This window comes from Neopsephotus bourkii, unplaced genomic scaffold (genome assembly GCF_033783945.1).
Source record: "Neopsephotus bourkii isolate Nb327-2 ecotype Australia unplaced genomic scaffold, CSIRO-AGI_Nbou_v1 NB_234, whole genome shotgun sequence".
In the NCBI taxonomy this organism is placed as follows: Eukaryota; Metazoa; Chordata; class Aves; order Psittaciformes; family Psittacidae; genus Neopsephotus; species Neopsephotus bourkii.
In genome coordinates, this window is record NW_026900744.1 from 5,682,603 (window position 1) to 5,706,419 (window position 23,817).

At 41.7% G+C, this 23,817-nt stretch overlaps 2 protein-coding genes across 2 annotated transcripts in view; one reads left to right on the top strand and one right to left on the bottom strand.

The window, feature by feature from the left end:
* The window catches only part of AKR1A1 (aldo-keto reductase family 1 member A1), a 455,840-nt gene that overhangs the window by 348,033 nt on the left and 83,990 nt on the right, over positions 1-23,817 (bottom strand). The gene's annotated exons all lie outside the window — the stretch shown is intronic.
* Positions 1-23,817, top strand: part of EIF2B3 (eukaryotic translation initiation factor 2B subunit gamma) — a 100,008-nt gene that overhangs the window by 22,306 nt on the left and 53,885 nt on the right. The window contains exon 5 of the mRNA XM_061344951.1: positions 4,491-4,602. Coding sequence (XP_061200935.1) covers positions 4,491-4,602 — 112 coding nt within the window. The remainder of the gene's footprint in view (positions 1-4,490; positions 4,603-23,817) is intronic.

The window sequence follows — 23,817 nt, forward strand, 5'->3', positions numbered from 1 at the left end:
AACTGTTTGAGAGAAGAGTGAAATGCAAGCCAACTGTTGAACTATGTGTGTGTCTGAAAGTGGAGAAAGTGTGTTTTTAAAGGAAAGCTGCTTAGGCTCTGCATGAGAAGATTTTTCTGGAGCAAAGTGTGAGGTTAGTAGAGCTGAAAGCTTTTAGGATGAACTGTCAAACAGCTCTAAACCTCCTTGGTTTTGAACAGACAATCTAAGTGCTAGTGGCACATAAAACCTTGTCAAGAGCACTACTAGAGACACAGAGTTGAGCATTCATGAGTTATAAGCTAATGGGTCTGTGGATAAATGTCATAGAGCTGCCCAATACATGAGCTTTGAGCACACAAGCTGGGGGCAAGGAGGTCTGTGAGGTTAAACAATATCACATAAAGACTCTTTGAAAATATAAACGCATCAGGTTGCACATGCATTCTTAATTGTCTTGTTTTTCATGTCTGTGTGCTTGACTTCTTAGCATAACTCTTACTCCATGACTTGTTAAAATTTGTGTATGATTGCTCAGATCTACAGAAGACCGAACTTGAAAGCATTACAATTCCATTCTCTTGAAGTGTTTTGACACCACCAGTGTTTTTCTGTGAGGCTTGATGCTAAGGTTTCACACTCAAAACTACTCAAGCTATCATGGAAAGCATTAGTAAGTTGTTTTCTATGAGTTGCCTCAGATGAGACATGAACCCTACTAGACCTTTTTCAGTCGTTTGCTAAAAGTACGGGAGCACTGAGACAGGAATTTTAGGTGGTTCTCCAGGTTCTGGTGAGGGGTGGTACATTTTAGGGAGCACCAGACGCTCCTGCCTTTTGTTCCTACTTGACTGAATGCATTCTGTTGCTGTCAACATAATCCTAGCTCATCTTTGTATCTTTTCCCATGCTGGCTTCTTGTCACCACCAGCCTCCATTCTTGTTCTCTTTGCCTAGTTGTCTACTTCAAGGATCCTTGTTAGGAGTCAAGCCTCTCTTTCTCGTATGTTACACTTTTCCTTTACTACCATTCCCATCCCTGTTCCACTTCTTTCTTCTCAGCCTGCTTCATTTATCTGTCCGCAGTCACCTTTTCTCTTCTCATTCCTTTCTCTGTGATCTTTTCATGAACATCCCCAATTTCCACCAGTTCTCAGAGACTACTTTCTCTCTCTCCCAGCCCAACTTGCAGAGTCCTTGTTTTTATGCTTTTTTTCCTTTTATCCTTTTGAGCTTATGAGTTTAATTTCCTTGTAAAAAGAAGTTGCAAAGACACAACAGATCAAGCTCTTTCCCCTGGAGCAGTCATCACAGCATGGCTGTGGAGCCTCATGGCTTGTGGGCTTTGCTTGTACCCCCTGATGGTACAGAAGACCTTAGATGAAGAACTGGAACAGCATAGCTTTTCAAGAGAAGGGCCACCTAAGCATTTAAGCTTAGGCTAAACATGTTGGGGTTTTTTTCTTTAACCTTAGAAGCAGCAAAACTGTTTTTGCTGAAGTTTTCCCAAGTGTTCCTCTTAAGGCAGGCACCTGGTGTTGGAAATTTCATCCCAAACAGTTAAAATTTGATGAAGTTTATAAGCAGCTGAAGACAAGATATTAATATGGAGCATATTAGGCAGCTTTTAATAGCATGTGGTGCTATTAGCACATACATGCTTCTATGTACTTGTGCTGTTCTACTCAAGTGTTAATATTAGAAAATAGATCCCTAGTCCTGACAAGTCACTGAATATATTTGTCACTTGCTTTATTGGTTCACTTTCCTACAAATTCACTCATTTTTGAGAAGGAGCAACAAGGCATTTTGTGGAATGTGATACAAAGTTGTTGCTTTGGGGATATTATTGAACATTCAAGAACTTTAATGTAAGGAATAGTTTTAAAATGAGCATGGATTGCAGCGTTAAGCAGCTATAAGTTCATACCGATGCTTTCCTGAAATGTTTGACATACCTCAAGTGCAAATTACAGAGTGAAGTTAATTGTTTTTTATATTTAAGGGCTCATATGTTGACAAAAATCATCTCATTGGCTTTTTTAATTGATCAATAAGAGGAATGGCAATAAAGTAAGTAAAAAAGAGAAAAAGCAGGCTGCTAGTGAATGGTAGTAACCCAAATAAACAGAGAGTGTCAGGAATTTGGACACCCAGAATGGAGCCATGTGCTTAAAGATGACCTGCAAGGGATTGAGTGGAAGAGGGTGTCTGAACCTTTCTGATGTATAAAGAAAAGCAGAAAAGATGGGGATGGCGACTCTTTCCTGCTTGTTTTTCTTGTCTTGAAAGCAGCAGGCATGTCATCACTGGTATTCCTTGTGTTTGCCAGAAGACCTCTTGGTGGTCTTGCAGGCTGCATCGTGTGAATTCTCTCCCTTTAATTGAAAGGGTGGGGATAGTGAATCTTTAACAAAGGTGTCTTTTTCCCAAAGTGTCAATTTTATGTTTGATTAAAATGCATTTTAGAAAATCTGACTGAAAATTATTTCTCATCACTGATTTGCTCAGCTTCCATTCTCTTGTGTTGTCATGATTTCTTTAGGTCATTAGAACCCTTAAAATTGTTGGGGATGTAATTTCTAAGGTAACTAATAAATTGCAATAGCTGTGTCAAATCCTTATTTATCTGTTTTGAGGAGGCAAAACACATCCTGCATACCATTTTTATACTTTAAATGATTTTTTAGTTACCATCAGTGCAGCTTTAACATTTTTCTTATAGTTTCCTTGCGGAGATTTTGTAAACTAGTTATTTATTCAGTCTTCCATTTACTTTTATCCTCACTAAGTAATGCCAGTGTGATTTGAAGCAGCACGCCTGTATCTCTGGGTAGTTGATTTTAGTAATAAGTTTTGTCTTTTCTAACTTACAAAAGGAATGCAATTTGTTGCCAGTGTACTGGGAAAAAAACTGACCTGGCATCCACTACAAAAACATGGTTTTGCTGTCTGTTTCTTACCTATCCACATAAGCAAGAGAAACCGGTTTGGTGGCAGTCATGTACCTGGTCCTGTTTTCATCAAGATTTCTTTTTCTCTTTTTCTTATTGCATAGAGCTTCCCTATAACAGTGTAGGATGTTGTGTTACTGTATGAATAGTCAGGAGATGGGCAGCTGTGAACAGAATTTGGTTGTGTTTCTAACCTGTCAGGAGACCCCACTTAGGTGGCAGTGGTGATGGTTGACTGGCCCCTACTCTCAAACTTTGTCTCCCTTCTCAAGTGTGAGAATCAGCACTGCTTTCAAGACTTATTTCTGGTTTTTTAGAGCAAGCGAGCTTTATCCTAGCTGTACTTGTCATAGTGTTACATGTTCAGGCCTATGTTTGTACTTGGCTATATGATTAATTTCTGAGAAAGGATGGGATTTCTGGAAAGGGTATGCTTGATCACTTGGATCAAAGACTGCCAATAGGAGAACTTTCAACAGCTGCATAGATTTGATTGTATTTTGATACTGCTTATTGCTATGGTAACTGAAGGAACAGGTAAAAGTAAAATAAAGGATGGGGTTCATCTTGGGGATTTAACTATTTATAGAGCATGCTGTTATTCCAATGTTGGTGAAAGTTTAGAACTTGGGAGACTGAATATCTGCCAGTTTGGCCCAAAACAATAGTATTTAGTGGGAGAGAGGAGGTTTTTGTTAGAACTGTACCATGGCACCTTGTAGAGCCTGTGTTCCAGTGAAGATCAGTGTATGGTTGCCACCAGAGTTATGGCTCCCACTACAGAGTGCAGTACAGCCGCCGCTGTATTCAGATGTTGTGGAAGACTGTTCAAAAACAAAAGCTTTACATTTCAATAGACTGAAGTCACTGTTGATGCACAGTCCGATTGCAGGAGATGGGAATTGCCACAGTAATTTTATGTGACTGTTTGTTAGGTATTCTCTTGGTTGACAGTTTTATAGATACTTAAACCATGTTAATCCACCCAGAAACATCAGTAGCAGGAGTCTTAGAATCTGGACTTTTATGTGTGTTTGTGTATGTGATTTAGGATTTCTATTGCTATCAGTATTTATCTGAAATAGGAGATCATTTGCAAAGTAGTTATGTCTTAACTGAAATCACAATCCTTTCCAGACCACCTAATTCTAATGTGCAGTGATTTATGATGAGGAAGAAGCAGCTGGGTTTTTAAGAACTCTCTGCTTGCCTTGGGTTTGTTGTTGTGTAAATTCACGTAGCAGGGTTTTTTTATTAATTTCTTTAAAAGAGAAGGAAAGCATAGCTTAATATGGAGCATTGCATGTCAGGACCTGTAGTTGGCATCTTCATAAAAGGGATGCATAAAGCTTGCAGGGCCAGTGTTTTGGATGTCATGATACGTATCTGCTACCCTGGCTGGAAATAAGTTAATAAATATTGTGGATAACTTTTGCTAATTCATTGATTTGCTGGGTTAGTTTTTTCATGTTTTGGGGTGGTTGATGGTCCCGTTTGTCTTTCCAGCCTGCTTGAAGACAGGGCTATGTAATGGTTGTGTTTGATTTTCTACTTCAGTGGAGCAGCGCGACTTCATTGGAGTGGATGACACAGGAAAAAGATTGCTCTTCATGGCTAATGAAGCTGACTTGGATGAAGAACTTGTCATTAAAAGATCCATCCTTCAGAAGTAAGCTTATGAGTCCTTGTAATAGAAACTGAACTTGGGATTGGGGTACATAACAGTGGAGTAGGTGTGATGGTTAAAGACAAAATAGGATGAGAAGGGAAGAGGAAAAAGCCTTTGCAGTATTCAGGGAGCAGTAGTTTATTATTTATTATGTCAGTATAACCAGTTGATGGGCTTGTGTCATGCCTTTATTGTGAAGAATTCCAGGGAAAGAAAAGAAATAGGTGAAAAGTTAATTCTCCTTGAAATGAAGCCAGTATTGCCATAGTTCAAGTGCAGTTTAGATATAGAGATTCAGAAGCAGTACACCTATGTCCATAAATTAAAAGCTATTCTTACTGCCTGAGTTCCAGTGAGAATCTGTAATATGGATTTAAAGAGTATCTCAGAGAGGCTTTCAGGATTTCATGACACTCTTCTGCATATGAGGCACAAAACCTCAGCTGCCTTTCCAGGCCCAAAAAGATTCGTTAGGGAATCCATGTTATATCCACCATTAAACTGCACTGGGGACTTGGATGAATCCATTAAATATGTTGCACTAGCTGAGCTTCCTGCACAGCATAATTCCTGTCCATTAGGAGCAGAAGGAAAGATGGCTTATTGCTCTTTATGCTCTTCTGTACAGTGATTTTAGCTTTCTCAGACACGCGTCTGATGTTCTGTGGAAGCTCTGCTGGCTCTTTGAAAAGCCAGCCTTTATAGTCTGTCCCAGGCTGACAGTCAGACCTTCACTGGGAGATTAGACACCTGTGGGGCAGCCATCTGAGACCTGAGAAATTCATCCATGTGGACCTTGTAAGTCAAGGATACAGACATCTGGGGCCTGCTCTTAGATAAATCTCTTCTGTGAAAATGCCTCTGGTGTGTGCTGTAGGCCACAGCTAGGAGTAATCTTTCCTTGAACATCCCACTGCCAGATGTGAGGGAGGTGCTGTGTGCCCATGAAAAGGTGACTCCTCTTCTGCCCGAGTTTAAGGATTGCTCTAGAAGGAAGGTGGTCAAGAGTGAGCCCTGTTAACTGCATGTTTCCACTGGCTTTCTCCTGGGTTTTCCTTGGACATGGCAGGGACCAAGCTGCAGACAAGCCTCGTGTACATACACAACAGCTGATACATCTAGTGTAGGAAATTCAGCACCATTGCATTCTATATTTTTGAGCAAACAAACACTAATCTATTTTGTGCTAGGAAGGAATATTTCATCTACTGTTAGTGATGGGCTGTGGCTTTCTCCTGTCACTAGTGCGTGGCTGTGGCATAATGACTTAGAAATTGCTGAAACATGTGTGATCTTAGTTGACCTCTGATTTTACAGGTTCATCTATCCAGAGGATTCTCATTCCTGTTACTCTGCAGCTAAATTAATCAGGCTTTATCTTGCAGGCCAAACTTTGTCTTCAGGAACACCTGTTCAGTTATGTTGTCTTCAGCAGATCTTCTTGCACGTAACTGGGATTTGGTAAATGTGGTGTTGGGGATATACAGATGGGATAAAAATCTGTATGTCTCCCTGTTTTTCTTACATTTCCATATGCACAGCTATGAAAGCTAATGTAAAGTGTTAGATACCCTCCAGGAAAAGCCCACGGATGATAGGATAGTCTAGAAGCCCAAAGAGAGAAGATCTGCTAAGTGTTAAAAAGAAGGGGGGGGGGGGGGAAATAAGAAAAATATGCTTTGAGGCATCATGCAGAAGCACTGGGCCAGTATCCATGTGGGTGAGCCTCTGCCATCTGAAACTGCCTGCATTGGATTTGTGCTCTCTGTTTCACTGCTGCCATGTTGGAGAAGCTCTGAGGGAAGCAAAACAGTACATGGAAGTTGTCAAATATTTTCAAACGTGGCAGTTCAGCATAGCAACAACTGTGGGAGCTCTAGGAAGACAAAGTGTTGGCAGCTGATGATGTTTTAACCACTGTGTTGTCTAGACCTGCTCAAGCCCTGACTTTCTCATGCGAGAAACAAAAGCGACGCTTGAAACAATCTTTGAAGTCTTTTTCTCTTTATTTTAATACAAGATAGTAAAGCAAGGGGAGGTAAAAAAAAGAGCAAGCCCAGTCTCGTTTTCTTCATGGATCACTTGAAGTGACTGACTTTCAGCTACCATGTTGGTCCTTTCTTGATCTCTGGACTTTGTTTTGATGAAATAACAGACTTTGTGGCGGAATGGGAGAATTTCCAGTACACTCATTTGTTCCTCTCTAAAATACAATAGGCATCTTGAGGGTGTTGCTTTTGCTTGTTTTGCTTTTAATGGTCCTTTTGAAGGGCTATAGTGGTCTTGTTACATGAACTCTAGAACTCCTTTGGTGCTTGTTTTGCTCTTCAGATGCTTTCCTTTTTATGTTTTCCTTGTTTTGGTTTTTTTTTCTCTCCCTTTTTAAAGATGGGGGTGAGAGGAGGGACAGGCAGGGAGTGGTGAAAGGAAGAGGGAAGATGGGCTTTTCTTTAAAGCTAGGAATCTTGTTGCTGGTAAAAATCTAGATCCCATACAGAAATGTTTCAAAGGACCTTTGGCTTCCCCTCCTCACAGGAGGGAAGTTGTGTTGACAAAACAGCCAAAGCTGTAGAACGCTAATTTAAATCCTTGAAGAAAAACCTTTTTCCTGACCTTTGCCTTCTTCCTATCATTGGATTTCACGCTCTTCACTTTCCTGCCATAAAAGAGCAGCTGGTGGGGAGGGACAAGGGAAAACACACATTCTCCTGAGTACCTGTTGAGTATTAAATATTTATTTGCTCTTGACTCAGGCATTTTTGTAGTAACAAAAGTGTTACAGACTGAAACATTTTAATAGGATTTCCAAGTTCCTGGTGTAACCTGTTATTCTTTTTCTCAGTTTGGTTAGGAGTTCTTTTCCAGATTTGTTGTTTTGATTTGGTTTGGGGGTTTGTGAGTCATGGATAGCCATTTTGGTTTGGAGAATGTCTCTCCGTGTTACACCACACACAGAAAGGAGCCTCATTTTGCTCCATTGCTTGCCAAAGCAAATCTGGCAAAGCTTCCCATTCAGCTGTTAAAATTATCCCTTTTTTTTTTTCTCCTGTGCTGTTAATCACCCTGATGACAAGTCCCACAGGTAGCGTCCTCCCTCCAGTAAGCAAGTGCAGACCAGTGTCAAGTACATCCATCCAAGCACGTTTTGGTGTGCATCATGATGGGCCAGGAGACAAATTTATTGGTGGTGCCTAGAGAGACTAATGCTGCTGGCGAAAGCATTTTCAAGGAAATGGTTCCCTGTTTGGGTAATGAGAGCTTATAAAAAGCCATGAACAGCCTGTGCATGTCATTCACTTTGGCAAATAGCTGCAAGATGAGACACCAGAATGAAAGAAATACAGTTTGGGGAAGTTTCAGCGCCAGCTTAGGGCCCTTTGAAGAGAAAAAAATGAAGTTACGTGCTCATCCCTGGAGCCTGGTTTTGCCAGTGACATCTCTCTGACTTGGACCTTGACAGGATGAAGGAGTGAGGAAATGATGAGAATTCCATAGCTGCCGTCTTTGCTTTTGGAGGGGGCAAAGGTATTTGTTTTCAAAGCATGATTACAATGGACAGGGAGCTTTTTGCTCCACCTCTGATATTTATGGTCATGCAAAGTGAGACAGTAAAAAACACCTGTTGGAGCAGGTCTAAATTTGGAGCATTTCCTTTTAAGATCTTGTGGGCTGTGTAAGGGTGAGTTCAGCCTTCGTGGGTGTTCGGTCTGCACAGACGCAGGTGCAGGGCTTCTCCTAGAGAATATGTTAATAAATCACCGTGACAATTCCAGCTACTTATTACCTCATGTGCTTCAGACAGAAAGGAATACCTCATCTACAAATATATACAGGACTAACATTAGTAACCTTGAAGTAACAATACAGATCTGTTTTTAAGATATTTTAATAAAAAGAGGAGGGTAAAGTGGGGGAGTTTTTTCTTCCTTCTCTCCTTGCATCATGAGAGTAAAAATGAATGGTGTAGTATTTAAAAGTCAGCGTTGCCAAGTGGGTAGGTAATGGGAGTTCAGGAACAGCTCTGATACACTTGATTTCCTTTCTGTTGCCTTGGGATATTGCCCTTTTTTTTTTCTGCTGATAATTTATTTTAAGTAACTGGATCATGTATAAACATACTGCAACTTCCTTAGTGTTTCTGTTCGCTGGAACTGCCCTCCTTGAGAAACTGGCATCTCTGAAATGCTCTGCCACTCCTATGGTGTGGTTCTCTTTCTTTTAAAATCTACTTCCACAAGAAGACTTGAGAATAACACAGGTATAGGCAGATACTCCACTGTAAAAGGCATCCTGAAGTAGATCATGCGTGGGCAGATGTCCTCTTCCAGATCCAGCTGTACTGGTGAAGGGGGCCACCAACTCTAGCTTGCCCTCAGCTGCATGTATGAGCAAGTACTTCATAAGCCATGTGTCTCAAAATGAGTTGCATTACTTTTAATAGATAAAACAACAGGACTTCGATAATTTGGTTCTTTTTATTTTGCACATTAGGGAGTGGTCCTCCGCAAGAAGTGCCACTGCCAGGGAAGGAAGGGATGCAATAACCCAATTCAGTAGGAAAATCCTGCGGGGCAACTAGAGGCAGACCAGGGAGCAAAAACTGTTTGCTGGGCTCAGCTGTCTACAGGATGAATACACATGTATTAGCTTGGGTGGCATTCCCCTGTTGGAAAAATCAGTGGGTTTCACTGTTAGCAAACTTCTGTTACCAAGTTTCCTTTGCATTCAAGTGACATTTTGAGGAATACCATGGAAAGATGTTGGATATAATCTCTCTTGCTATAAAATGTGACTTTGAGAGAGTGAAGTGTAGATCTTCATGTCTTTCCTGTTAGTCCAGATCTGCTCTTTTCATAAATAAAGATAAACTGTTCGGACTGTTCCTACAGTCAGGTTCTTTTTGGCTCCTCTGCCACACAAACAGAAATTGTATGTGTTGATTTAGATAATAACAATCCTTTTGCAGATGCACAACCAGAAAAGAATCTGGTTCCGCTTCCCAGAACTGAATTGGTTTCACAGTACTAGTAGGAATTTGGAAAGTTGTAAAAAGTTATTTTAGCCAGTAAAGCAAGCGGATCTGACTGAATCAAAACAGGGGAACTAGGTCGATTGAATAAGAGGGTGTGATTTTTGCACACTAACTTCTCAGACTATAACCACACTTTAAAAATGTTGGTGTAGCTTTAATCATATTTGTTTACAAAAGAGGATTTTAGAAAAAGACATTGGCCTGTGAGTTGTTTGAGCCATCAGATGGGAGTAGATGTTCTGAAGATGCCCTTGGAGGCCTTGCCTGCCTGTGTAGAAGTTTCCCAGTTCATGCTGTAACTAAAAGGCATTGATTTTTCTCAGAAAGTTTGCCCCTTTTATTATGCGTTTAAGCTTTGCTCAGCTTGCTCTACTGGGGATGAGTGTAGCCTTCAGCTTCAGAAAGGGATGAAACCAGTTATCGTTTCTAAAATGAATGTAGCCAAATCATAGAATGCCAGGTTGGAGGGGACCTCAAGAATCACATCTAAGGAAGACATTTTAATTTGGTGCTTTTATAGGTTATGCTTGTACAATAAATGTGAACATCCTGTCAAAGTAGTTAGCGAGATACTGACTTTATATTTTAAAGCACATACTGCTATTACTCATTTTCATAGAATCATAGAATAGTTAGGGTTGGAAAGGACCTTAAGATCATCAAGTTCCAACCCCCCTGCCATGGGCAGGGACACCTCGCTCTAAACCATATTACCCAAGGCCTTGTCCAACCTGGCCTTGAACACTGCCAGGGATGGAGCATTCACAGCCTCCCTGGGCAACCCATTCCAGTGCCTCACCACCCTAACAGGAAAGAATTTCCTCCTTATATCCAATCTGAACTTCCCCTCTTTAAGTTTTAACCCATTACCCCTTGTCCTACCACTACAGTCCCTAATGAAGAGTCCATCCCCAGCATCCCTATAGGCCCCCTTCAGACACTGGAAGGCTGCTATGAGGTCTCCACGCAGCCTTCTCTTCTCCAGGCTGAACAGCCCCAACTTTCTCAGCCTATCTTCATATGGGAGGTGCTCCAGTCCCCTGATCATTCTCGTGGCCACCCTCTGGACTTGTTCCAACAGATCCATGTCCTTTTTATGTTGAGGACACCAGAACTGCACACAATACTCCAAGTGAGGTCTCACGAGAGCAGAATAAAGGGGCAGGATCACCTCCTTTGACCTGCTGGTCACGCTCCTTTTGATGCAGCCCAGGATACAGTTGGCTTTCTGGGCTGCAAGCGCACACTGAAGCCGGCTCATGTTCATTTTCTCATAGACCAGCACCCCCAAGTCCTTCTCCACAGGGCTGCTCTGAATCTCTTCTCTGCCCACCCTGTAGCTGTGTCTGGGATTTCTCTGACCCAGGTGTGGGGCCTTGCACTTGGCATGGTTAAACTTCATGAGGTTGGTATCAGCCCACCTCACAAGCATGTCAAGGTCCCTCTGGATGGCATTCCTTCCCTCCAGCGTATCAACCGAACCACACAGCTTGGTGTCATCGGCAAACTTGCTGAGGGAGCACTCAATCCCACTGTCCATGTCGGCGACGAAGATGTTAAACAAGACCGGTCCCAACAGCGATCCCTGAGGTACACCACTCGTTACTGGTCTCCAGCTGGACATGGAGCCATTGACCACAACTCTTTGTGTGCGGCCATCCAGCCAGTTCTTTATCCACGGAGTGGTCCATTCATCAAATTGATGTCTCTCCAATTTAGAGACAAGGATGTTGTGTGGGACAGTGTCGAACGCTTTACACAAATCCAGGTAGATGACACCAACTGCTCTACCGCTGTCCATCAGTTCTGTAGCCCCATTATAGAAGGCTTCCATTGGATTTCATTGTGTATTCCTGGTGCTGTGTTATTTTAGTCATTCAGTGTGGGAGGTTAAAAGGAATGTATAGCATATCTAGGTCCTCTTTCTAAAAGAGAGGTCATGCCATGTCTTGACAGCTTGTACAGGTAAGAGGTCATGAATCTTAGAATCTGGAATTTTGGCAGGAATTTCTAATGACTGTAGCTATAGAAAGACTTATTGGTAACAGATTTAATTTTTCTGTAAGATTCTTGCCAGAGTTATGATATGCGTAACACTAAAAGCAGAGAGTGTGAGGCTCAGCATTTGGTTTCTAGTCATCAGTAAACGTATTATCATTACTCATCTGTCTGTCTGCTGTGGTCTCGGACCAGCACTTAGCCTGTGATTTGGTTTTACTTTTCAGAGGTTTCGAAGGAGGAAGGGATGACTGTATTGCTTGGCCACCCTGGAGTCCATGTGACTTGGTAAATGTAGTGCTCTGGATGAGTCATCAAGTTGGACACCGCTGAAGTCAGATCTCATTGTTACTTTAAGCCAGGCTTGGGTCTTGAAAAGATGACAAATGGTCAGTTCAGTTTAGAAAGATGTCTCAATACTTTAATGCAGTTGCCACTGTGTATTTTTTTAGCAATGATGTGAGTTAGCTTATTTCAGAATTGAAGGGAAACATAGCCATCACTGGTTGATTTTTGTGACATATTTACCCCAGTTGATCCAGATGTAACCTGTATGGTCTAAGAGTTTCTCTGAATGGCCTGGTTAAGCGAGAGACACAGAATGATCAATTATTTGCTTTCCATGTATATTTTCAGCCCTGGTGTGTGCTCAGTATAGCTGCCTGCTGAAGTCTTCAAGTTTCAGGTTGTGTCCAGTGATCCCAGAATGACCAGTACAGGGCACAAACTCCTTATTGTGCAGTTGGGATGGTACAGAGAGGAAAAAAGCCAAAGGTCAGAGGAGTTATCCCTGCTTGTGCAAGCACTGTCAGGCTCTCCCCTACCACATGTCCACCATGTGTTCCTCATCAGTGGGATGTGGAACTCCATGACGCAGAGCAGACTGGAATGCGGAGTTAGTTAACACCCGCCGTTGGGGAATTTATCAGCCAATGTGGAATATGGCAGGGGGAGGAAACGGTCTAGTTTAAAGCAAAGTAAGGGTGAAATGAGGCATGTGACTGTTCCTCTTCAGTTAAAAGGTTTGATTCTGCTTGGGGCTGAGGTCCTGGCTCGTGAGCCCAGCCAAAGCCTGTGGTTCCCTTGCTGTTCTTTGTTATTTAAGGTTTTTTTAATCCCTTAAATTGTCATGCTTTGCAGAAGATTTTTGCAGTGAGATGGAGGGAAATACCCTTGGGATTTTTGCAAGGAACTGTTCATCTAGCTTATTCTAAGAAACCCAGACTTTGAAGAGCCTTTCCTTCATCCAGTCATTGAGATCCCAAAATCAGTAACTTGCAGGGATACATGAAAGTGATCTCATCTCCATTAAAATTCCCTACACTTGGTATCAGTTGAACTCTAGTTGCATAATATTTGTAGTGATGATTTATTACACTGACTTGATGGCTACTGCAAGCTCAAACCTGGATGACTTGCTGTGATGTTTAACACTGCTGAGAATACTGTGAAAATCATAACGAAAAGAGTCACAATATATAATTAGCTGGTTGAAGGTATATGTGGGCCCGTGATCCTTACTGGGTTTACATTCTGCTTCACTCGCAGCAAATATATATCTTTCAGAATGTTTCCATTCATTCAGAATACAATGCTGAATTCCCCCTTGAATAGCCATAGTGTGGCTCTCCCCAAACAGCATTGTGCTGGCAGTTTCTGGAATTACACAGGAAATGAAGAGCATAGCAAACTTTCCTTTCTCGTGCTAAGACATGCTTCCCGGGAGTTCTTCCAGTACATCGATTAAATAACAGAGATCTGTTCCTAAGAGCAGCATGTCCTCTATGTTTATGCTTTGGGAAATCCTAATTTTCCCTGGCTTTAAATCCTTCCTTTCTTCATCAAATTTACTGCACCATTTCCCCACTAGAGAAGATTAGATGGCGATTCTTTTTGCAAGCAGTAAAACTTCTTAGCCACGTCTTAGGTATTTTCCTATATACTCTGTCTTTCCCCAGTCACTGAATACAATATACTCTTTGAAGAATTAATAGGAAGTGGCTATTACACCTTGATATGTGAATTGGCAATGCAGAATGCTGTATCTTGCACTATCACTCATTCTGAGTATAATTTACATGTACCTGCACACCTGTAGCAATAGCTGTTGGTATTGGGTTGATCATCTCGAAATTCTTTAACCTTTTAAAAACCCATGGGGGGGGTGGTATTCATCATTCAGGTTACTGGAAGCGCAACATCTTGAAAAATCTGGGTCAGTCAATAGAGAGACATTTAAAAAGAGAATAATTTAAGGTCTAGAGAGAAAAAATTTGGCTGATAGACTTTAATTAAGTCTGAGGGTTGGAAGCAAACCAGTAAGAAAGCAAGGGAAATTTGAGTTAAAGCTCAACTTCTAGCTTTTCTGCATATAAATCCTCTAGCAGCTGGTGATATTTGCAATAGCACAAGAGGCTGTCTTTCAGTATTCCCTTTGATTTCTTTTTTTTCCTCCCTTTGCTTTATTATTCCCAGGGTGTACCATTTAATACCATTTTAGAGGCCGTGTATGTCCCTAACTTCCCTGTCCCATCCCTACGGTATGTGTTTGTACATGCATACATATATATTAAATATATAGCTTTGTTCACTAATGCATTGGTACAGCATTTTTTAACCAGGTTGGGTTTTTTTCCCCCCAGATGATCTACATAATTTCTGAAAATACCTCTGAAATTCCCACTTCTGTGACTTTGAGCCGTAGCCAGGTAGAACAGTAATAACAGAATCATTGCCAGCGGTGCCATAAATTTCAACTAAAGTATCGGGCAAGAAGTCTGATTTCTGTTTGTACTGTTGTTAGAGATATTTATGCAGGGCAGGTCTTTCAGCAAGTGTGATTATTTTCAGAGAGGCCCTCTCTCCATTCTTGCATTCGAATGTGCTGGGGATGTGTGCAGAGAACAGCACCTGATGAACAGCAGCCAGACAGAAGGAATAAAATCCCCTGGGAATGAGACTTCTCTTTATGGCTGTTTTTCACTTCTAAGGCCACTTGAAAAATACTGTTCTTCAGGTAGATCTCCTTCATAGATCCCTGGGTTAGCATTTGGGTGCCTGCCATTTTCCCAGACCAAGGAGCTACTGAAGGCTTAAGCTTTTCCAGTAGGAAAGTATGCAAGCACATACTTTGCAGTACCAGACGCTATTGAAAGAATAATGGACCCTTCCCACATTCAACTCCATTCTTCTTGCACTCGCTCCCAGACCTCTGGAGCCACTGTGCTAGCAAATGATTACATTCTGTTTCTTTTCCGTAACTCTTCCTAAACAAAATGTTAATTGAGACATTGATTTATACAATTTGGATTCCTTTGCTAAGTCAGTGCAGTTAAAAGCCCCTGGCTATTGAGGGAATAGACCAGTCAGACAAATAAGTGGTTGCTGGTATGTTTTTCTATACCTTACCCGTTCAGAAAATAGTACGTATTTCAGATTTAAGGACTGTATCTCTTGCGTGTATTTGTTTCAATGTACCACATGATAATGTAGCTCTAGAATGCAGGATTTACATTATTATATGAAGTAAGAAATCTGAAAGAAACAAAAAAGTAGGTTTTGCCTTCTTTTTTTTTTGCTGTGCCTTTGATGTTTTTCAAATGAAAATAAGGGGTTGTGATACTAGGGATGCTATGTAGATTCTAAGCTTTTATATGTGACAAGGATAAACTTACACCTGGGGTAAAAGAATGACTTCTCATATTCTGGACAACTGTTGACTTAAAGGGTTTGCAGAAAAGTTTTGACTTTACTTCTCAGTAATTTATTCTTGTCTTTGGAAGAAAAACCAGAAATGTTGTGGAAAACCTTTAAGCAACCTTTGTGTTTACAGAGGAAGAGTTCTCTTGTCCTACAGGTGATCTGCTGCTGGAAAGGGTAAAAATTAACACGTGAATTGATGTGCCATCACCTGTTTGCAGTAAGAATGTTTTGTAATTAATATACAAAGAGATCTCACTTCTCTGCTTGGCTGTGGGGCCTTAGGAAGTCCACTTAATGTTTGTGTCTCATGCTTTCTTCACTTTTTAAAACAAATGCAATATTACTTTCCCGTCTCATGGGGGTATAACTCATGAATGTTTACACTGGTAGTGTAAATGTAAAATGCTGCTCTGACTGCAGGGTATTAACTGTTGGATTTCCTACATCTAGAATCAGAACAGTATGTGTTAAAATGACCTGCAGGAAGCAGCTGATGTAGCACTGCATACAGCATCAGCTGCAGATCATATTTAAACTTAGATTTTCAGTTTCAGCCTTGCATTTCTGCATGTCAGACCCCAGTAGTATTAAATGCATTGCTGTGTAGTTTATTGTGTGTTACATTGTTATGTGCTGTTATTCTTATCACTCCACTGTCTCATTTCTTTTCTATGTACTGATTGTCCAGTTCTTGATACAAAAGCACTGGACATACAGTGAAAAATGTTTTCTTTCACATTAACAAGCCAATACTCCTGAGTGTACATGGTCACATTCGTAGATAGGTGATTGCTTGCATGCACATGAGCTGGCTTTACATATGTTGGCATGAGTCTGGCACAACTCCTAGCAGTGCACCTGAGCTAACACACAAGTGCTGCCAGGGCCAAACGGGGCTGGCAGCAGTGTAGTTGGGCATGCATCACAGCACCTGAGCAAGCCAGTCCTGTGGGGTTCAGGGCATACTGGGGTGATACCAGAAGGACTCGGACAGGTCTGGTGCAGGAACTGTAGAGTTGTCTGGGCTTTCTCAGGTCCATGTTACTCTGGATAAAGGAGGAAAAGCAATGTTTATGTTTCCTTAATCCTTGCATTTGTCTGTTGCCTCCCCACTTCCAGTTCGGCTGCCTAATGGCAGTTTCTAAATTCTATCCAAAATTGGAGTTTTGTAACCCATATGAGATTATCAGTTATCAAAAAGCAAGTGCTCTGCTGTTACCTGATCATTTTGTTCTGACTTGCTGAAATTTTCACCAGTTAACCTTTTTTATTTCTGAGTGCTCTTCATTAATGCAGTTATTTCACTGCTGAATGACAGCGTGGTTTTATGCACTGCTGTCACTTCCAGCTTCATTGCAGAAGGAGAGGTGATTCTCCATGCCAGAACTGTAGTGCTCTATGGTTTGTGCTTCCAGAAATTCCTTCAGGGCTTCAGTTTGTATTTGATTTTTGGCTGGTTTGCAGGAGTACATGATCCAATCGATCCAGTCATGTTTTTAATTGAAAACATACGTAGTTTGTATATGTTAAAAAAGGATCATTTGCATGGAAGGAAGAGCCCATGAAAGTATGTTTGAGAGTTCTTCCCAACACCTGGGCACAGAAAAAGTTTGGGGAATGATTTTGTGTGTATCCGTTGTGTATTTGTTTCTTTTTCACCAATGTACGTCAACGATGTGAATGCAAATAAAGCATGTTATGCAGGCTAATTAAATCAATGCCTCTGTGGAAGAGCTTAGTTTCTGGAATTGCTCTTGTAAATCTGAGATGTAAACAAAAACCTAGTTATTTTTATATCATTTCCCTTTGCCTCATGTACGTGATTCTGGATGTTGGAGAGTTATATGTTTATGCCTCTTTTTATAGCAGAATATTTGCGTGCCTGAATTTTTATTGAAGCATAATTCCTGGTTTCCTTAAAGCTGAGCAAGGCTACTGTACAGGGGGAGCACACATTAAGCTGAGTTGCTGTGAAAGGCTGTTCATTTTAAAGCTGTCAAAGCAGCAAATTGTCCTGAAGTGTTTCTTCGTTAAGAGTTGCTTGCTGCTTTTGTAAAAATGGCTTCTTCAGCCACGGAAAGTAAATGGGGAGCTTGTCCTGAAAGAAGGGTGTGCAGAGAGCAGCGTTTAGGCCATGGGACCTTACTGTCCCTCCTCCTCCTACCCCTGCCTAAGTTGGGATGATGCAGGTACCATTGCATTTTGTTCTGTTTCATTTCACCTGCGTGCTGAGATCAGCAGCCTCCAGAGGTTCCTTTATCTGAGGTCAGCTTTACTTTGTTCATTCCTGGTTGTTTGGAGCTTCCTCATAGACTATGAGTTCATTGTGCTGGTTGCTTTAAAATGTAGAACACAAAGATACTGCCTGTCTTCAAAATTTAGAGTCTAAATGCACTGTTTATGGATATAGCCCTTGCTATATCCATATATAGGGTTATGGAGATATATATCCATATAAAAGGGTTATGGTTATAGCCCTTGCTTTCGTTCAGTGTGAAAATCCATGTCTTCAGAATAAACCTATTTGCTAGTGAATTCCAATATAATAATGAAATCTACTGTTTGTGGGGATTGTAGCTTCTGTGGTGTGAATAATCAGGCCCACTTCTGTTGGAAGCGTGAAAACTCCCTTTTATTTTTAATAGCAAAGCATTTTGAAAGCAGAGCCCAGAAGCATGAGGTAGAGGTAAACTGGTCTTTTACACACCAGTAGAGGTAAACTGGTCTTTTAAGGCTTCCTGTTCATTTTGGATGTGCTTAATACTGCTTGCCACTCTCTGATTTTTCTTTAGCTTGTTTAACTGCTCTCCGCAAAAGCAGCCGTTGTAGACTTGGCCCTGATACAGTCTAGAGGGCTAGCACAGGTCTTCAGAGTTACAGATTGTTTCCAATACATCTTTTCTTTATAAACTAAGGGCAGGACTGTACACGAAATCTCTGTTATTGTATTTGTTCTTTGTACTCGTGCACTTGTTGACTGTTTTACAAGCCAGTAACGTAGTAGCCACAGGCTAGGAAGCTTGCCCAGAAATCTGGCATATTTAATTAGTGCTAGTAAACAAGCAGAGTTTCAAATTTAATTTTTCCTTCTTTAATTCCTATAAACCTCAAGCCATTTAAAACTTAATTTTGACACTAGTTTCATTTATGCAGTTGGATAATACTGAAACAGTCCACAACCACAGAAGGAATAGTACCACTCTCTTCCAAGCAAGAAGGGAATAGTTGTTTTGTTTTAATACTATTTGAGGTTGCCGTAAAACTGTAAATGATAATCTTCAGGTCACCCACTACCCATTTTCTTTTTCTTTCTGCTAGGCTAAGTGTTTCAAGATGGGGAAATGGTCCTGCCATGGGTTAGCCTTGTAAAGGAAAAGGACTGGGTTTGTTGCCATTCTGGTCTTTGTACAGAGAGCTGTTCTAAGAGCAAATTATGGAGGCATCTGAACTCTGTTATTTGCCATAGGCAGTTTATTGCTTCTAGGCTGTGAGGTTTAACTCACTAACCCAGGAGGCACAAGCAACACAAGGTTCAATTGCCATCTTCATTCTTGATTTTTCAATACCAGTTCATGATCAGTGGTAGAACTGGTTCTGTACTACTGCTTTCATTATTAGGGTTTCTCAGTGAGTAGTAACCATCACAGGGAGGAAGGCTAATCTACTTTTTAGAAATCAACTCTGTCCTCATTGCAGTGTACGATTTTGTTCAGTTGGGCTTAATCATAGAATCATAGGTTAGGGTTGGAAAGGACCTTAAGATCATCTAGTTCCAACCCCCCTGCCGTGGGCCAGGACACCTCACACTAAACCGTGTCACCCAAGGCTCTGTCCAACCTGGCCTTGAACACTGCCAGGGATGGAGCATTCACAACCTCCCTGGGCAACCTGTTCCAGTGCCTCACCAACCTAACAGGAAAGAATTTCTTCCTTATATCCAATCTAAACTTCCCCCGTTTAAGTTTTAACCCATTACCCCATGTCCTATCACTACAGTCCCTAATGAAGAGTCCCTCCCCAGCATCCCTAAAGACTCCCTTCAGATACTGGAAGGCTGCTATGAGGTCTCCACGCAGCCTTCTCTTCTCCAGGCTGAATAGCCCCAACTTTCTCATCCTTAATGCTGTTGTGCTCCAACTTCAGCATCCTCCTGAAAACATTTAGGTGTGAGCTCAGTTTCTTACAGTAATACGAAGCAGCAACTTCTGTTTTAGCTATTAACAGATCTGGAAATTTTAAATCATGAGTAATCTGGTCTGACCAAAACCTAATCCAGTGTGGTTGTGGCCACTGTAATTACTTGTTTCAAAAATGCAAATTTGGACTTGGGGTGGATGTTCAGCTTTTCTTGTGGGAATGATGGATTTTTTCCTGTTTTTTTCCCTTGGTACTTATGTTTGTCATAAAATCATGGAGTGGCTTGGGTTGGAAGGGACCTTAAAGATCATCCAGTTCCAACCCCCGTGCCGTGCATTTATCCCATGGTATTTCTAATGGTGTTTTGTAAAATGCCAGTTAGCCATTAGAAGAATTAATCATGAATTTCTTCTGGGTTGAAAAGACAAGGGGTGTCTACAGGTGGCTTCAGCCTGACTTCAGTTCTCCTTTGGTTTTAAATTCTGCTGTTGCTCTGCGAAAAGAATGCTGCCTTTTCTAACTTTAAGGCTTTAATATTCTTATTTGATACTGTGAAAATATTAGCTGGTAAATGGTCTAGGTTCTTTCAAACTAGAAAAGAAAACAAGTATCTCTGTATTTCTTGTGTGATGTTCCTGTTATTTGTGGTATTTTTCACTGCAGAATCAGGCTGTGCTGTAACGCTGATAATGCCCCAAGCTCTGACAGCTCTCTCTGAAATCTCATGGCTCAAGGTTGATGTTGCCTTAAATCCAGGCTAGCATGTGTCTGAGCATATATTGGGATCCATGAGCTGAGTCATGACTTCAGCGTAGCCAAGTGGAGAAATCCCCTCTGCTTTTCTTTAGGAAAATAGAATTCATCAGGTCTGGCTGCTGCTACCTTAGCATACTTTCCCCTAAAAAGTATTTTTCTTCTATGTACCCATTCAGAATTGCCAAGATGTGGAGCAGCCTGTATCCTGGCACTCACAGCCAGGTTCCCTCTGCAGTGGTGGCAGAGCCAAGTTCTGTGCCCACTTTAACTTCTGCCTGAGATAAATCTGTTTTCATGATCTGATTAAGTATTTGACACTTGAAGTTGGTGGGATCTTGTCAGGGTGAAGCATGGTTTCTGTGTTGCCAGATGCCAATGTCCAGGTTTTGGTGGAGTTGAGATGTGAATAGATACGACTGTAAAAGCTTATCGTGAGTGAGGCAGAAGCAGTAGGTTCCTGGGGGAAATCAAAAGGAAACATGGGTCAAAGCATCAGCTGAGGAATCTACGGGCCCTTGAGGAGCAGGAGCTAAGTATAACTCACTTGCAGGAGATGAAGGAAATGAGCATTGCCTTATTTACTGCAGCAGACATTCTACGTGGGCTGGATTTGGGTAGGCTTTGGTAATTTAAACTGTAACACTTTAATTTTCCCCATCTTTGTATTCAAAGCTCATGCGTTTGTACTTTCTATACTGTAAGTGCTGGGGGGAGCTAAATGCTGCTTTGCCTAACACACAACATGTATTATTCTTTTCTCTCCCTTCTTTCTAACCCTGCTGACCTGCTATTGGACTCTTGTCAGGTTGTTCTGCATTCCCATGGAATTTAACTGCTTTGAATGCAAGTATCTGCTAAAGAAAGGCTCACAAACATATACCATCCATCATAAGAGCTCTTTTGCTCTTCAGGTGAAGAGCCTAACAAAATGAGTGACCAGGTATGGCTTATGCACAGTAACAGGTTTAAAGAGGGATTTTAACATAAACTGGTGATACAGCAGTAAGTGATTTTTCATGAGGTACCTGGAAGGCCACAATGGGAAACCCAAAGGTGTGTGTGACAGCCTCAGTTTGTCCTACTCCTGGGCCCTGTAAAGTGAAAAGGAAACACTTATAATGCTTATTTTGACTTTGGGGTTTTTTTGCTCCTGCTTTTACTTGCAATTTAAGGCTGGGGGAGGGAGGATTTCTTTTTGCCTGTGTGCTTTGGTAGTCCAGAGGTACGCCATTACCTTAAATTCCTAGACTTTGCAGATCATAGATGCTAAATAAAACCCACCTCACCTGGGAGGTTTGGGAGGTCTTTGGAGCTTTATCAGACAATGCTGTGACCAGCCAGCCACACTGCCAAGTACTGGTTTTGTTTGCTGTAGAGTCTAAGCCAGTGACACAAAGAAACTGTGGCAGTCTTGCTGTGTTGAAGCTATATATTGCTAGTGACCTACAGCTCTGACCTAGTATTTAGTTTTGCTGTTTCCCATGCATTTACTGTAATTATTTGATTTAAGAAAATAGATCATATGTCTACTGCATAGCCCTTTGGGAACTGGCATAGGAGGGATCAGCAGGAGCTGCTGCTCTTCAGTAGCCTCTGTACAATCCCCTGGCTTCAGATGTTTGCTTAAAACTTGTTCCTCTTACGTGTTGTCATTCTTTCAGCCCCAGTTATTTTAGGGAACAATTATTTACTAAGGTGAATTTCCAGGAGGCAAAATGAGCTGAAAATTGGAAGTGATTAGGGTTGCCAGGTGCAGACTTTGAGTTCTTTCTCCTTCTTTAGCAAAGAAAGCATTTCCCAAAGCTTGATTAAATCTCTTAAATCACAGTTTAGCCCAGCATAAGAAAAATAAGCTCCAGTACCAGATCTGAACCAAGTGACTAAGCCATGTCCTGTTGTGTTGGAACTGAATTGGTTATAGTGCACAATAATCTACTTTATTGTCATCCCAGCCTTAACTGTAGCATAAGATGATTACATTGAATGTGTATAATAATAAGGCTTACACTTTGTATATACTGCTTTAAATATTTTGGCAGACCACAGAAAGAACCTTTACGTGCAAGGCTTGATTAATCCTTTTCCTCTGTGTATAGAACAAGTAGCTGCCAGAGCTCAAGGGTAAAACCTATTAATAACGTCTCTGGCAGTCCCCGCCCTCCTTCACAGTGTATTCTCTTCTATTCACACCAAACTCGTGACTTATTATCATTTTGGTCTCTCTCTTTTGCTTCCCCAGTTTCTTCATGGTGGTTGGGGTATTCTAGCAAGTTTGAATCTAGTATGAAAGTATCCAGTATGAAATATTTGCATGAGCTCTGTTTTTCCAGTGGCAGGGAAAGAGAAAAGGAGCAGGGGTGTTGTGGGGAGCCTGGCCCCAGTGTTACTTCCTACAGCTGTTAACATTCAGCATGGCAGAGAGAACACCCTTAGAACCAAGTTTAGGGAAATGCTTTCCCTAGCAGCTGTGTCTGGCGTGCTCCCAGGGGGATGGATGCACGTGCATCCAGCGATCTGGCCATCACCCCCCTGGGAGCACTCCTCGGGCTTGGGGTGGGTGAGGAATAACTGTTGTCCCATTTTCATATGGGGAAGCTGAAGCAAAGCAAAGGAAAACAGTTTACATCAAGTCTTAGGGTGGGTTTGCTGTGCAGCCATCAGCGCTCTTGCTGTTCAGCATCAGCATCAAGAGAGATGTTAATGTTAAAGTATGGTGTTGGTGCCAAGATAACAACTCTTTCTATGGGAGGTCACGCTGGCTTATTGTAAACCATTACTGACCTTGAATTAATATTAATCCTGAGTTCTGACTGCTAACCTATACTTTTCATACTAGAGAAAATGATTTAATCTTTGGCTTTCAATAAAAGTTGGTCCCTTTACCAAGAAGTTTTCAGCATGTTTTCCTCAGAAGTAGGTTCAAAGCTTGTATTATAGTCTCATGAGTATATTAATATAATACAGCAAAGACAAATGGCATGTGGTGAAGGTTTTGAATGAAAAATATTTATTATTCGGAAGGCTTTCAAGCAACTTAGGTCACTAGATCAGTAAAACATTTTCATGTGGAAAGTACTTCCCATTCCTGATGCAGCTTCTCTTTAGAAGCAGCAAGCATGAGGATGGATCGTGGATCGGTGGGTGGTCACCAGAGCTGCCTCTGTGCAGAGCTTGCCAGCTCCTCAAGGGATTAAAGTGCACCTTGCTGCCCTGTCTCTGTAAATAAGGTTGTAACAGAACAGCAGGAAGGGAAACAGCGACGGGGTGCTTCTGAACTGGGGAGCAGAGGTCATGGTCATGTTGTAAGACACCTTGCAGTAGCCTATGCTGTCTTGAAATCTTGGGCTATTGCTTTTCTGTGCCCCCTTTCCTCTCCATGCTAGCTCTCTCACATCACCGAGGTATCCCTCACAGCCAGAACTGAACCACCCGAGGACCAGCACCCTCTAATTAAACGGTGCTCCCCCTCCTCTGGAGCCCTGCAGCAGAGGGGAGCAGGGGGTCCTGCAATGGGGCCCTGGCCTGCACTGATACAGCTGCTGCAAATCAGCCCGGAGGTGGCAGCATTTCACTGGTGGGCAAAGGAGCCG